This window comes from Prionailurus bengalensis, chromosome C1 (genome assembly GCF_016509475.1).
Source record: "Prionailurus bengalensis isolate Pbe53 chromosome C1, Fcat_Pben_1.1_paternal_pri, whole genome shotgun sequence".
Taxonomy (NCBI): domain Eukaryota; kingdom Metazoa; phylum Chordata; class Mammalia; order Carnivora; family Felidae; genus Prionailurus; species Prionailurus bengalensis.
Window position 1 is genome coordinate 21,804,387 of NC_057345.1, and position 16,726 is coordinate 21,821,112.

Consider the following 16,726-nt stretch of genomic DNA (forward strand, 5'->3'; position numbering starts at 1 on the left):
TAGGTCTGTGATCTGAGGCAAATTTTTAAACCTCCTAGAACCTGTTTGTTTATCTGGGAAACAAAAACACCTACCTTATAGAGTAGTTGTAAGAGAACATGGTAAAGTAGAATAATCGGTGGTATTTAGTAAGTACTCAGTAAACGGTATCTACTATTATTATTTTAGTTGGAATTAATTTTCAGTGGTAACTCTATTCTAACCTTACTTCCTTCTACTTCCCTTTTGTAGCCCTTTTCTAACAAGTATGGACTACTTACTAGTTCCTGAATAGCTACAATATTCTTAGTAATGTCTGTTCTCTTGTCTGCATTTCCATTTGGCCTTTGCACTTCAAATTTCTATTAACATCTTACACTCACTCTTCAAACTGTAACTTAAAAACCACCTTTTCCATATGGCCTTTTGTGATCACTCTAATTGAAAGTTCTTACTTTATACTTCTCTAATGCTTAATTGGTTCCACTCTTGAGGCTTTGTCTGATTAAGCACCAGGTAGTACCTGGTGTTTTAGTTATTTATATATACTGGATGCCCCTGCTTTCTGAAAGTAGAGTATTCCTATGAAACCTTTTGTAAGCCAAAATGGAAAGCCAAATGCAAAGAAGCAATTACCCATTCAATTATATGGAAAAATTTGGGGGCGTTCCCGGATCCAAAAAAATAACCTCTCTTAAAGCTTTTCTGATACCTTTGGACACATCTTGCTAATAGATGCACAAAGTAAGTCTAGATAAAGCAAAGATACTCATAGACACCGTTCAAAGCTATGGTAGGCTTGATGCTGAGATACTGAGTGTAGTTCCTGGAAGGAGCTTGGTGGTGCTATCCTGTCGCTGCTCAGGGTGTACTCTGTCTCTATAATGGCTTGCTGCAGAACAAATGCTGAATGCTCTTTTCTTTTTCTTTTTTTGGAAAAGTTCAAATCCTCTTCAGATTTCTTTCAGTTAGTAAAAACAGGCATAGATGGTTCCCAATTTATGATGGCTTAGCTTGCAATTTTCTGATTTTACATTAGTACAAAAGCTATTACACATTCACGAGAAACTATGCTTTGAGTTTTGAATTTTGATATTTTCCTGGGATAGTGATATGCAATATCATACTCTTTTGTGATGCTGGGCGGTAGCAGTGGTGAGAGCAGCAGTGAGCCAGAGCTCACAGCCACGCAATTATGAGGGTAAACAACCAATACACTTACAACCATACCGCAACCAGTTTTTCACTGTCAGTACAGTATTCAATAAATTACATGCATTACCCAACACTTTATAATTCAGTAGAATTTGTTAGATGATGTTGCCTAACTGTAGACTAATGTAAATTATGTTTAAGGTAGGCGAGGCTAAGCTCTGATGTTCTGTGAGTTAGGTGTATTAAATGTACTTACAACTTATAATATTTTCAATTTACTGTGGTTTTATCAGGACATAACTGGATCATAAGTGGAGGAAGATCTGTGCTAATGTATGTTTTTCTTGAAAGCAAAGTGGCATCACTCAAACTTTCAAAAAGTGGGGGATACCTGTATGTCTTGTCTCTTTTTGGGTCCCTTTCAGTTCTTTTTGGGTCCCTTTCAGTTGCTAAGCCCAAACCTTACACATGATTAGCACTCAGAAAAGCTTGATAGATTAGTACACAGAGCTAATTTGAAGAGTGTTACCAATACCTAAATCATTATACTTCATCCATAAATGGTGATCATAAGGAATTTTCTGAGCGGTGCCAAACTGTAGTGTTTTTACTAAGTTTTCCACCTAGGAAACATTAATGGAGTATGGACTATACTAATGTTAGAAAGAGATACAGAAAAGGTGAAAGATATTGTCCAGCCCTTGCAAATCTGCTCAGTATCAGTTATTTAAAAATCTGATTTGCCTGAAGTCAACAGATGCACCCTGTTAAAACAAGTGTATCTTGTTTTATACCAGATGGGGTATAATTCCAAGGGTTTGGAGGATTAAGTTTGAGATGGAATGGGAACTCACTGCTTTGTCTTCATTGCTGGTTTTTTGTTTTTTTGTTTTTTTTTTAATCGAAAGACCTCTTTCTGACATTAAGTAAATAGATACCTTCTTTTGGGTCTTGTATCAAGCATGAAAGGAGTATCATTTACTACAAACAGGAAGGGCCTGTTTGTAGAGCATTTATCCTGTCTTTGCTGCTTGATTTCTTTGTGTCTTTTCCTCTGGTTACCCATCTTATCATTTGTAACCTGAAGAACTTGGCTGCATGTATAACAGATTTGTAAGGATGAGCTTATTTGAGCTTTTAGTAAATGGTCCATAGGATGTTTTCTTTCTGCTATTTAGTTTTTGTTTAATCCTGATCAGCCTCAGCTAACTGGAGATTCTTGCCTGGTTTATTGTTTTCATTTAATATTCTCTTCCTACTCTCAATCCCCTATGGTTTTGTGGCTCTTACTAATAGTGTTGCTACTCATGTATGCATGGCTGGAAAGAACATGCATGAAAACTATCCTTAATTTATTTTTATTTTTCCTTGCATGCGCTGAATTATAACATCTCTGCTGAATACTAACTACATTATCTGATTTCCTGGTTGTTTTCCTGCATTTAATGTATGATATTACCTGAAGTTGGTTTTAGTATGTCCAATAGAATTCTTTTGCCCTTCTGCTTGTATGCCTTTTCCTTATATTGGGCTCTTACCTGTTCTTTACTTACATTGCTTTTTACAATATGTCCAATTATATGGCAGATGTATCTGTTTTGCACTGATAGATGTTATTCTCTAATTCTTTATTCATATATCTTTTTTTATTTAAAGGTATTTATTGAGCACTTTCTATTTATCAGACATTTTGACATACTTGTGAGTTTCTGCTAAATAAGACAGAGACACTGCCCTCATATGTGCTGTACATTCTGTTGGGGAGGGCAGACAATTCAAAAAAAAAAAAAAAAGGAAAAAAGGAAAGCAAATAAGCAAGGTAATTTTAGACAATAAGTGCCATGCAAGTAGTTAAAACAAGGTGAGTTGATAGTGTCTTGGTGGCTAATTTTTTTTTAAATGTGAGTACAGTTGACACAGAATTTATATAATAATAATTCTGTGATTGTTTATCCAAAGGAAATAAAAACACTAATTTGAAAAGATACATGCACCCCTATGTTTAATGCAGCATTATATATAATAGCCATGATATGGAAGCGACTTAAGTGTCTATCAATAGAGAAATGGATAAAGAAGATGTGGTTAATATGTTTGTGTGTGTGTGTGCGCGCGTGTGTGATGGAATATTACACAGCCATAAAAAGGATGAGATCATGCCATTTGAGACAACATGGATGGACTTGGAGGGTATTATGCTATGTGAAATAAGACTGAGAAAGGCAAATATATTATTTCACTCGTAAGTGGAATCTAAAACAATAACAAAAACAACAAATGAATAAACAAAGACAGAATCAGATCTCTAAATACAGAGAACAAACTAATGGTTGTTGGGGGAGGAGGGTAGAGGGTTGGGTAAAATGGGTGAAGGGGAGTAGGAGATACAGGCTTCCAGTTATGGAATAAAGTAAGGCACGGGATTAAAAGATATAGCATAAGGGATATAGTCAATGATACCGTAATAGCGATGTATTGGGACAGATGGTAGCTACACTTGTGGTGAACACAGCATAATGTATAAAGTTGTTGAATCACTTTATACATATGTCTTGATCATTCATTCCTAAATGTATCAAAGAAGTCATACCAGTGGAGATCCCAAGAGCACTGATTTTGGGAAAGTATGACTTGCCGAGTATGACTACTTGGACAATTTGGAATTACCATAGTTCTATGGATAAAATTTTCAATTAACTTTTGATTAAGTAACAAAAAGAATTCTGAAAAACGTTAATCGTTCAGCTTCTACATTTAACAATATGTTGCATTCTTTGCTTCATTCATTATTTCAGCGAGCATTTGTTGAGCATTTATTGTGTCAAGTATTTTTCACTGTTCTACTTTCTAAATGTAGCTTTTTGCCATCTTTATTTCTTAGGCATTTTGAGTATGGTCCAAAAGTAATAGTCTTTTTTTTAATGCCTTGCTACTCAAAGAGTGGCCATTGGGCCAGCAGCATTGGCAACATCTGGGAGCTTGTTAGAAATGCAGAATCTCAGGCTCCATTCCAGACTTGCTGAATCAGAATCTGTATTTTAACAAGATTTCTGGGTGATTCAGTGCACATTAAAATTTAACAAGTACGTATATAGCATATGGATTGTTACCATCTGTGTGTTTTTTTTTAAACAATTGAGTACTTTTACTCATTCAGTTACTTTCTTAAAGACTCCCTTTCATGTGAAAGCAATTATAAAAATATCCTTACAAAATATTTTCTATTTTTAAAACTATATGAAAAAAATTATAAAACATGGGAATAAATACATACTCTTTATTTACAGTAAGATGTAGGTAAAGTACTGTTAGAAGTGGGGCTTAAGTGATTTTCACATCTGCTAAAACTTTCACAAAAGATTTGTAATTTTTTAAAATAGACCTTTATGAGAGACCTTGCTATAGTCTGTTGTATGGGAAAATTTTAATGTAGCAGTGGTTTTGGTACCTTTTTAGTAGGGTGAATGATAAAGTCATATATGAAACTCATGGGAAATAATGCTAAGTTCTCATCCCATCCTCTATTTTTGCAAAGGAAGTATGAAATAAACTGGTGCTCTCAAATCAAATCATTAGTCTTTTAGAATAAATAGTAGTTTGATGTCCAGGTTTTCTTTTTGGTCGTTTGATTACTTAGAGATTAAAAAAAAAGAATTTTGGAAAAATCAATTGCCTACTCCTAATAGGAGAAATTGAAGACAATTTTATTTATTTTATTTAAGTACAAATGTACCTCACTCAAAGGTAACAAATGAAGAATGTATATTGGTCAGTAAATGTTTTAAGTAGTTTATAAGACTGAATTGCATATTTTAGTAGCACAGAGTAAACTTTTATGACTTAGTAAATGAGAGTAGAAAATGTGCTTTGGTAAATTTTTTATCATTTAAAATATTTTTAATGCTTAAAATAATTGCCAGGAGAAATACATCATAGGTAGAAAGAACTGCAAGTGCAAAGGGCCTGAGGAGGGAATGAGCTAAATATAGTTTATTAATTTGGATTGTGAACATTCAAATAAAATTACTTCGTTTAAACAGTGTGAAGCAGATGTGAAGACATGGTAAATGCCACTTTTTAAATGGAGTACTTAAAAAAAAATTTTTTTTTAATGTTTATTTATTTCTGTGACAGAGAGAGCATGAGTTGGGGAGGGGCAGAGAGAGAGGGAGACACAGCATCAGAAGCAGTCTCCAGGCTCTGGGCTGTCAGCACAGAGCCTGATGCGGGGCTCGAACTCACAAACCGTGAGATCATGACCTGAGCCGACGTCAGTCGCTCAACCGACTGAGCCACCCAGGCGCCCCTGAGTACTTCTTAGTAGTGAATCAACATGTAAGATCATCAATAGTCAACTTTATTTCCTGGTGTCACAAAAGTTCCCTTGTATGTTGGTTATTCTTTAGTAAAGTAGATGTGACGATGTTTTTTGTGTATTATTATGAGACCTGACTAATAATACTGGGATTTTTGAGATTAAGAGGCTAGAAACCAACAAGTTTCAAATATGTGAGGTCTATAGCCTGCCTTCTTTTCTTTCCTTTGCTCTCAGCATTTGCTTTCTAAATCTGTCTTCTCTATTTTGCTCCTTTATTTTTCTGTTATTTTCTATTTTTCTCTATTGTAATAGCTTCACTGTCTACTCTTATACACTAAGTATTCAGAATCATATTTTTCAGAAGAAAAAAATATCTTAAAGAACTTATAGCAGGATACTTTTGTAAGAGCCTGTAATTTAGTAATGTAACATGAAAATTTAAGGATTTTTTTGGTGATTATTTTAATCATATACTTGTCATTGCTGTTGTCAAGTCTAATAATTGATCAGAATTCAGCATTTGGTGTTCTTATTAGAGAAGTCAATGCATTCTAAGGAATACATAGAAAAAGAACAATAAAGAGTTGGGGACTTTTTAATCTCACCGTTTATTGGGGTGTAGAGAATTTTGGAAAGGATAATTCCTGTAAACTTTGCACTTTTATTAGATTGATGGTATACAAATAAGCATAGTATACAAATAAGATCCTTTTTTAGGAAGGATAAAATGGTATTTGCTATATACAGTTCTGAGCATTGAATTAAAAATATGCATTTCTCTGAGGTGGCCTCAGGGGCAAGGTAATTTCTCCATGTACACATATTTAGCAAGTCACAGCATTAATAATTTATTCAGGATGTATAGGTAAGGTATTTTTCTGTACTTTAATGCAAAGTCTCATGCTTAATGACTGGAGTACTGTCTGTGGGTGATTAAATATCTAAATATATTAATTTTGGCACACTTGACATGATTTAGGGTTTTGCCTACAGTAATCTTTTTGATTATAAGAGTTCCCCTTTTCTGTCTTTTTAATAGCAACATTATGACAACAGAGAAGAGTTTAGTGGCTGAGGCTGAAAATTCACAGCACCAACAACAGAAGGAAGAAGGTGAGGGAGCCACAAATTCCGGCCAACAAGAAACTCAGCTGGAGGAGCCTTCTCAAGAGGCAGCTGAAGGAGATAATCAGTGTGAACAGAAGCTGAAAACATCTAATGGAGATACTCCTACACATGAAGACTTAACCAAGAACAAGGAACGGACATCAGAAAACAGGGGCTTATCACGGCTGTTCTCCTCGTTTCTCAAAAGGCCTAAGTCTCAGGTGTCTGAGGAAGAAGGCAAAGAAGTAGAGTCAGCTAAAGAGAAATGTGAAGGAGGTCAGAAGGAGATAGAATTTGGAACCGGCCTTGATGAAGAGATCATTTTAAAGGCCCCAATTGCAGCTCCTGAACCTGAACTCAAAACAGACCCATCCTTGGATCTTCATTCATTAAGCAGTGCAGAAACACAGGTAAGGATGTGCAAATGTGTGAGAGGTGCGTAATGAAGATCATTTATATACTTTGTTTTTCACTTAAAAACATTTGGTTTTATTTCTTACTGACCAGTTGACCTAGGCATTGATAGTAACGAGTTTAACATGAAACTTTGGAATTTCTGTGTAAGGAAATTGTTATAGTCAATGGAAACTTGTCTTTTTAAATTTTTTTTGAAGTTTATTTATTTTTGACAGAGAGAGCGAGAGAGAGAGAGAGAGCGGGCATGAGCTAGGGAGGGTCCGAGAGAGAGGGAGACACAGAATCCAAAGCAGGCTCCAGGCTCTGAGCTGTCAGCACAGAGCCTGACACGGGGCCCCGAACTCACGAACTATGAGATCATGACCTGGGCCGAAGTCAGATGCTTAACTGACTGAGCCACCCAGGCGCCCCTGAAAACTTGTCTTTTTAAAAGATATACTCTGTACTTTTATATTTACATTTTATAAGTCAAAACAAAATGAAAGAAAAGTATTTATTAGATGAGTTTATTTAGCCTATATATCATTTGGCTGTAATAATAGAACAAGTCCAAGATTTTTTAATGAGAGGGGGGAAAAAGTGAGATGGTTTAGAGTTCATTTTGTTGGAATTATTAGGAATGGGACAGTTTATTTACAAATATGGTCCTTCTATGAAAATCCTCCCTCAAAAAAGCAATGTAATAGATTCAAGCCATCCAGAGGTATGTGCTAGGTTTGAGCCATGCCTGCCTTATTTTTATTGTTTTCTCCAACTAGATTATGTTACCAGTGTGTAAGTTATAGATAAGGAAGGCTAGCTGTTTATATCACCTTTGTAATATACACTAGTTTGGGAACTTAATTGTGTCACAGTTACGCGTTGCTACTCAAAGAGTGGCTATTGGGCCAGCAGCATTGGCAACATCTGGGAGCTTGTTAGAAATGCAGAATCTCAGACTCCATTCCAGACTTGCTGAATCAGAATCTGTATTTTAACAAGATTGCTAGGTGATTCGATGCACATTAAAATTTAACAAGTACATATATAGAATGTACTAAACATGAGTTGTGAATTTGTTTATGTGTTTATTTTTTTGTCTGGTATCCAAAAATATTAGAAAGTATTAGTACCATAATGCAAACTATTGTGTAGGAATCCTGTTTGCTTTTAGCCTTACTAACTACAAATTAAAAGCTATTTTAGGGGCACCTGGGTGGTTCAGTCGGTTGGGTGGCTGACTTCAGCTCAGGTTATGATCTCACAGTTCGTGGGTTTGAGCCCCTCGTCGGGCTCTGTGCTGACAGCTCAGAGCCTGGAGCATGCTTTGGATTCTGTGTCTCCCTCTCTCTCTGCCCCTCCCCATCTTGCACTCTGTCTCTCAAAAATGAATAAACATCAAAAAACCCACTACTTTTATTTCTGAAGTATGTGAGCACTCTTTGCATTGTTAAAAGTATAAATCCTATGTTTTTATTATAGGACTCAGGTTTGGAATAAACAATTTTATTAGATTTTTTAAAAAATATATGTATTTCCAGGGGCGCCTGGGTGGCTCAGTCAGTTGAGCGTTCTACTTTGGCTCAGGTCATGATCTCGGGGTCTGTGAGTTCGAGCCCCGCGTCAGGCTCTGTGCTGACAGCTCAGAGCCTGGAGCCTGCTTTGGATTCTGTGTCTCCCTCTCTCTCTCTGCCCCTCCCCCACTCGTGCTCTGTCTCTCTCTCTCTCTCAAAAATAAAATAAACATTAAAAAAATATATATGTATTTCTAAAAATGTTACTTGTATATTAAAAGTGCTAAGAGTAAAATTTAGGATAAAGTTGTAATTACGTACTTGCTGTTAGTGCAACAAGGTTGAAAAGAAGATTTACTATATAGTGTAAGTTAAGAATGCAGGCTATAGAATCAGTCTAAGAAATCATAGCCGAGTGGCACATTTGCTTAATCAGTTTCCTCCTCTGTGCAATGGGGATAACATTCACCACCTCTGGCTATTATGAGGATTAAACGAGATAAACACAGAAGGCTCTTAAGACATTGTCTGGCACCCATTAAATGTTTATTATTATTACTCAGTTAATAAATATGAACAGAAAAGGCAAAGAAACCCTACACATCTTAATATTATTAATTTAATTTACTTTTAGAAATACCAAAGGAGTTAAATTACATTATCTTCCAGGAAGCCTTATACTTTGAAGAGGTTTATAACTGCTTTTTTCTCCTCTGCTTTTTATGTGGGGAAAAATCCATATTTTGTTTTAGTTAGCATTTGAATGAAGGCTAGTCTATTTTATCTAAAGATCATAGCATTTGTACTGAAGTTAAAACAGATGACGGACAAAGTTAATTTTAGATTTAACTAAAGTCTCATTCATTGAAACTTTATTAAATCAGAATTGTGATAAATTGTATGCAGGTGTTTATATATAAAGAAAAAGAAAATATATTAGTACTGTTAATAAATTTCAAGGAGATATTGATTAAAGGAGAAAACTATTTTGGGCTTTTTAGAAACTAGTATTTATAATCAAAACCTTCTAGATCAGAACCTTGTGGGCAAAAGTTTATTTGCTTAACCATATTTCTATATATGTTGGTAGAGTTTCATTTGAGTGGTCCTTTTCTATCCAGGTTTTTTAAAAACCTAGTCTTCGTCTAGGATACCTTGGGTTTTTTGGAAGCCATATGTAAGTTTTTAATGTTTATTTATTCACTAAACAAATTTTTATTTAGGGGTGCCTGAGCAGCTCAGTCTGTTCAGCATCCAACTCTTGATTTCAGCTCAGGTCATGATCTCATGGTTCGTGAGTTTGAGTCCTGCATCAGGCTCTGTGCTCACAGAGCTGACCCTGCTTGGGATTCTGTCTTCTTCTCTCTCTGCCCCTCCCATACTTGCTCTCTATTTTTCTCTCAAAATGAATAAAAATAAACTTAAAAAAAAAGTACTACAAACCCCCCCAAATATTTATTGAAAACCTACTATATGTGCCAGGCCTTAAGCTGGATATCATTGGTAAATGAAAACTATGATATGACATAGGTTTAAGATCATAAAATCTGGAGCCAGACTGGTCACTTATTAACTGAATGATCCTAAGCAAGTTACTTTAGCTTCTCGGGCTACAGTTTTTCTTTCTTTTCTTTTCTTTTCTTTCCTTTTCTTTTCTTTTCTTTTCTTTTCTTTTCTTTTCTTTTCCTTTTCTTTCTTTTCTTTTCTTTTCCTTTTCTTTCTTTTCTTTTTCTTTTCTTTTCTTTCTTTCTTTCTTTCTTTCTTTCTTTCTTTCTTTCTTTCTTTCTTTCTCTTTCTTTCTTTCTTTCTTTCTTTCATTTTAATCCCAGTATAGTTAAGTACAGTGTTATCAGTTTTAGATGTACAATATAGTGAATTGACAATTCTGTACATTACTCAGTGCTCATTATGATAAGTGTTCTTGATCTCCTTCATCTAATTTTTTTTTCTTGCAGTTAGGTTATTTTCATTTTAATTTTTTTCATATCATAAACTTAATTTCTTTTTTAAACTTTTATTTTAATTCCAGTGTAGTTAACATGTAGTGTTATATTAGTTCCAGGTGTACAATATAGTGATTTAGCAATTCTGTATATTACTTAGTGCTCATCAAGATAAGTGTGCCCTTAATCCTCTTCACCTATTATTTTCCCCTTTCCTCCCTCAACCATCTCTTTGTTCTCTATAGTTAAGAGTCTGGTTTTTAGGTTTGTCTCTCTCTTTTTTTCCTCTTTGTTTATTTTGTTTCTTAAATTCTGTGTATGAGTGAAATCATATGGTATTTGTTTTGCTCTGACTGGCTTATTTTGTATAGCATTGTATTCTCTAGATCTATCCATATTGTTGCAAATAGCAGGGTTTCGTTCTTTTTTATGGCTGAATAATATTATCTATTCATCTATTGATGGATACTTGGGCTGCTTTCATAATTTGGCTATTTTAAATAATGCTGCAGTAAACATAGGGGTACATGTATCTTTTCAAATTAGTGTCTTTGTGTTCTTTGGGTAAATACCCAGTAGTGCAATTACTGGATTGTAGTGTAGTTCTATTTTTAACTTTTTGAGGAGTCTCCATACTGTTTTCCACAGTGGCTGCACCAATTTGCTCTTCTACCAACACTGCACGAGGGTTCCTTTTTCTCCACATCCTCGTCAACACTTGCTTCTTGTGTTTTTGATTTTAAAGATTTTATTTGTAAGTAATCTCTACACCAATGTGGGGCTGGAGCTCATGACTCCAAGATTAAGAGTCACATGCTCCACTGACTGAGCCAGCCAGGCGCCTGTGTTTTTAGCCATTCTGATAGGTGTGGGGTGAAATTTCATTGTGGTTTTGATTTGCATTTCCCTGATGATGAGTGATGTTGAGCATCTTTTCATGTGTCTGTTGGCCATCTGTATGTATTCTTTGGAGAAATGTCTGTTCATGTCTTCTGCTCATTTTTAAATTAGATTATATGTGGTTTTTTGTATTATGTAAGTTTTAAAATACATCTTGGATACTAACCTTTTATCGGATATATCATTTGCAAATATCTTCTCCCATTCAGTAGGTTATCTTTTAGTTTTGTTGGTTGTTTCCTTTGCTGTGAAGAAGGTTTTTATTTTGATGTATTCCTGTAGCAGGATTCTCACACAGAGAGTTGTAACACCGAGGTTTTTCTTTCCAGGAAGCAACTTTATTCGTACCAGCATGGCTCAGTTGGGTTTGTACCCCGAATGCCACGTGGCAGTTTTTTATATATTTTTTTACTTCTTTGTCTCCCATATATGGTAACACACAAGCATGCAGTCTAATTAAGTGGTCTCATGTTACAAGGTCGTGAGGGATGTTGTCACTTATAGCCAGGTTGCCTTGAGGTTTTTTTTTCTTTCCTTAAGGAGGGGATCCTACCATAGTCCCAGTAGTTTATTTTTGCTTTTGTTTCCTTTGCCTCAGGAGACATCTAGAAAAATGTTGCTATGGTTCTGGCCTTTGTTTCTTATCTGTCAAATAGTCCTCTCCCCACAGGGTTATTATGAGGATAAAGCAGGTTCATTTAAGTAAAGCTTTTAGAATAGTTAACTGGTCCATTAAAAAAAATTTTTTTTAAATGTTTATTATTTATTTTTGAGAGAGAGAGACAGAGTGTGAGCAGGGGAGGGGCAGAGAGAAAGGGAGACACAGAATCCGAAGCAGGCTCCAGGCTTAGAGCTGTCAGCATAGAGCCTGATGCGGGGCCCGAACCCACATACCATGAGATCATGACCTGAGCTGAAGTCGGACGCCCAACCGACTGAGCCACCCAGGCACCCCATAACTGGTCCATTTTAATTGTTATGTATGTAGCGTTGTTGTTGTTGTTATAAAACGTAATCCTTATTCTTTTTTTTTTTTTTTTTAATTTTTTTTTTCAACATTTATTTATTTTTGGGACAGAGAGAGACAGAGCATGAACGGGGGAGGGGCAGAGAGAGAGGGAGACACAGAACCGGAAACAGGCTCCAGGCTCTGAGCCATCAGCCCAGAGCCCGACGCGGGGCTCGAACTCACGGACTGCGAGATCGTGACCTGGCTGAAGCCGGACGCTTAACCGACTGCGCCACCCAGGCGCCCCCGTAATCCTTATTCTTGATGACTTTCTAGTCTAATGGAAGAGACAAAAAAATGAGTGAATATAAAACATTTATTATAATAAATGTTATAAAGGCAGTATACGGGGTACTGACATGAATAGCAGAGTGGGGGATAGGATAGATATGATTGCCAATTGAAGGCCTCTCTGAAGAGGTCGCATTTAAAAGGGTCATGAAGGATGGGAAGGAGCCTTTTAGACCACCTCCAATATCTAATGCAGAAGCCAAATAATTAAATACTTTTTCCTAAATGTCAATCATGGATTCTTCTGAAAGAAACGAATCAGCAAGATTTAGTTAAGAATAGTTAAGAACCTTTCAGCAGTTTTATTATGCTGGAATTAAGAAAGTATGTGCCAAAATGTTATTTCACTTACCTGTGTAACTTTGGGATGACTTCATGATAACCCTAGGTTTTCAATTTGTCCCTTGCTTCTTAGAGTCTGCTTCACAATTAGCATGATTGGTAAGTGGTAGAAAGAAGTTAACTGGTATTACAGTTGTTAGCCTAGTTTATAATGTTGCTTTATGCTCTAAAATTGGTCCCAGGGATCCCTGTTAGCCATTCATAAGATTTAGAATATGTGATAAATCACATCTCATTTTGCAATTCATAAGGCTACCTTGCTAAAATTGAGGAGCTTAGGGGCAACTGGGTGGCTCAGTTGGTTAAACATCCAAATTCGGCTCAGGTCACAATCTCACGGTGGTTGGTGAGTTGAACCCCACATCAGGCTCTATGCTAACAACTCAGAGCCTGGAGCCCGCTTCAGATTCTGTGTCTCCCTCTTTCTCTGCCCCTCCCCCACTCATTCTCTATCTCTATCTTTCAAAAATAAACAAACGTTAAAAAATTAAAAAAAAAAGTTGGGGTGCCTGGGTGGCTCAGTTGGTTAAGAGTCCAACTCTTGGTTTTGGCTCAGGTCATGATCTCACGATGTGTGAGTTCGAGCCCTGCATCGGGCTCTGTGCTGACAGCGCAGAGCCTGCTTGGGATTCTGTCTCTCTCCCTTTCTCTCTGGCCCTCCCCCACTCACTCTCTCTGTCTCTCTCTCAAAAATAAATAAATAAAACTTAAAAAAAAGTTTTAAAAAATAAAGTAAAATTGAGGAGCCTATAGGGCATCTGGGTGGCTCAGTCAGTTAAGTATCTGACTCTTGATTTCGGTTCAGGTCATGATCTCATGGTTGGTGAGACTGAGCCCCGTGTCAGGCTCTGCACTGATAGTGCAGACAGTGCAGAGCTTGCTTGGGATTCTCTCTCTGCCCCTCCCCCACTTGGGTGGTGCTCTTGCTCTCTCTCAAAATAAACAAAAGTAAACATTAAAAAAATAAATAAAATTGAGGAGCATGGGGCAGAGATGGTAAGGTTTTAATAAACTTTAATAATACATAATGGCATAGCCAGGAAGAATGTGTATGCTGAGCGCAATAGATTGGTGTCCTCTAGTTTATCAGAAACCTTCATGTATTGATTTGAAAGATAGGATTCTACCTGAGAAGTTTTGAAGATAGCATAGTGTGTAGATCTTGTAGGATATTATAATATCTTTTATAGATAAATAATTATTTAATCTTAATATCACTTAAATTTGTCTTAACATTTTTTTCTTCAGTGCATTTATTGGTAGCATCATTATAGGTAAAACTGTATAGAGCATATTTTGTGAAATGTTTTTATTACTGACTTGATGTCACGGATATGTAGCCTGCCCAGGAAGAACACAGAGAAGACCCAGATTTTGAAACTAAAGAAGGAGGAGGACTTGAAGAGTGCTGTAAAATAGAAGTGAAAGAAGAAAGTCCTGAATCAAAAGCAGAAAGAGAATTAAAAACTTCCCAGAAATCAATCAGAAGACACAGAAACATGCATTGCAAGGTTTCTTTGTTGGATGACACAGTTTACGAATGTGTTGTGGAGGTGAGTGCATTTTAATTTCCGTAGTCAGAACTCTTACAGATTGTTTCCTGTAGGGTTGAGTAAGTAGTGTCAGTGACTATTTCTATGGACTGAAATTTTAATAGTAATTTTCTGGAAGTGGAGGTGTGGAAGGATTATGAGCGAGTCTTATTTTCTTCTCCAGTTTTTTTCTGTATCTGTCAAATCTTGTGAATTAAGCACGTGTTACTTTTAGAATCCAAAACAATTTTCTTTAAAAGCAATTGGTTTGTTATTTATAGAGTGACCTAGCATGATTAGATTTTCCAGGTAACCTCAATTTCTGATATTAGGTCTAGTTATCCCCATAACTGTATTTGTCAAAAATTGCTATGTGTTCATTTCTGCTGTCCCAGATCTAAACCTTAATAAGCTTTGGTTTATTCGATGTATTTCTTGAGCCCCATGAAATAGGATATAAGAAATTTAAATCAAGTAATGCCATTTCTTAAAATACTCTATTATTTTCTGAAAGAATAAGTAATTGAGTTGGGATTTAATGAAAATGTCAATTATGTGGTTACTCTTTTGCTCCTTCAAGACAAATTAAAATCCTTAAAAATCTAGTAACTGTTTTTTTTAACTAGAGCAGTAATTATCAGTTATACGCTTGATATAAAGCAGTTGTTATGAATATTACTAATAATAGCCTTTATTGATAAGACATATAATTCACATATACTTGTATCTTAGGTATGTAATAAATATGTCTGACTTGAATAATCTGTATGCAAATATATCAAAGCTCTAATAGTCTAAAATATTATACTCTATTAATAAACATTCCTTTTCCAGGTTTTAAAAAAGAAATCTAGAAAAATACACTACTGTACTTTGAAAATAGTCACTACACTTGGTAACTAGAGACCTATGGTCTGCTCTTTCTGCTTCTCATCATTAGCTAGTTGAGAGATGGGAAAAGCTATTCCACACTCAATCTTCCCATTCAGACTAAGGTCCAGATATGGGTCCTTTATAGCTGAAGCATTTGGGGGCAGATGTGTCTCAGAATTCAGAGTATTTTAGACTTTAGAAAGACAGTATTTACTTATGCTGCATATTTCATAACACACCCACTAGGGTGTGTGGCAGTACCAAGATTCATTCTAAGATGGGTAAATAAAGATCATAAATAGCCTCATAACAGTTCAGGACAGAATTTGCCTTCAAATGAACTTTGGACACCCTCCCCCTGGGGAAAAAAAAGGCCTAAAATTTTACTTTTTAGAGCTTTTGGATTTTGGAATTATAAATAAAGGAGTAGGGGCCTATACATGAAGAATTCCCTAATCATTTCTGTCATTTGGAATGAAAACATAAGAGGGAAAAAAATGAAGAAAATGATGTAATATAGATGGGTTAAGTCTGAAAATGAATGAACATCTATGTAAATTACTAACAGTCATTAAAAGCAACTCTGCTCATTGAGAGAAGGACATGTGTATGTGTGTCAAAAAATATTCTAATTTTTTTGAAGTATTTTTAAAAATACATTTCTCAGCAATTGTTAGCATGTTTGATTTTTTTCAACAATTCCAGTAAATAGACATTATAGGTATAAATATTCTTACCATTTTACATATGAGAAAGCTAATGTTCAGAAATATTAATAGAATTAATCCAGGTTGTTTAGCTTATAAATGGAGGAGCCAGGACTTTTTGACTGTACATCTTAGCCTCTAAGTTAGGCTAAGTAGGAGTATTAGTACCCAAATTTGGCAGTGGTATGATTTCCTACGTAAAGAAACATTAAGAAAATGATTTGTAGCACACCTGAAAAAGCCACTGCAACAGGTAATGTCTGTAGGGTATCTAGAATTTTAGACTTTGTGTGTTTTTCAGCAACCTATTCTCTTGGGACATTTGGTTTGAGAATGGTAGAAAGCCTAATGATTTCCATAGCATAGCCATTATTAATTGTCAACGTCGACAGCAGATTCAGTGAATTTAGGTGGTCGTGATGACAGCAGACCATAGCAAGCTTCAGGAAATACTACACCAAAAATAAAGAATGTGATGTTTGGGTTGGAGGTAGGGAATGGTTGATGAAAGGAAGGTAAAATATTGCTTTGAATTCTAGCACTAGTTCCAGGCCACTAAGTGTGTTGCATATTTAAGCTGACAAATTAAGAAACAAGATTTTTATAACCCACCATTGTTCTACTTATGCTTTATAACCATCTGAAAGTAGTGGTAACCAA

General features: G+C 35.7%; 1 protein-coding gene across 36 annotated transcripts in view; it reads left to right on the forward strand.

Moving 5' to 3' along the window:
• The window catches only part of EPB41 (erythrocyte membrane protein band 4.1), a 198,351-nt gene that overhangs the window by 77,663 nt on the left and 103,962 nt on the right, over positions 1-16,726 (forward strand). For 21 of the 36 annotated variants that reach the window (XM_043574262.1, XM_043574279.1, XM_043574267.1 and 18 more), the window contains exons 2-3: positions 6,492-6,969; positions 14,295-14,507. In XM_043574262.1, coding sequence (XP_043430197.1) covers positions 6,499-6,969; positions 14,295-14,507 — 684 coding nt within the window. In that variant the 5' untranslated portion in view covers positions 6,492-6,498. The remainder of the gene's footprint in view (positions 1-6,491; positions 6,970-14,294; positions 14,508-16,726) is intronic. The other 15 variants (XM_043574288.1, XM_043574290.1, XM_043574271.1 and 12 more) reach the window with 1 other exon arrangement.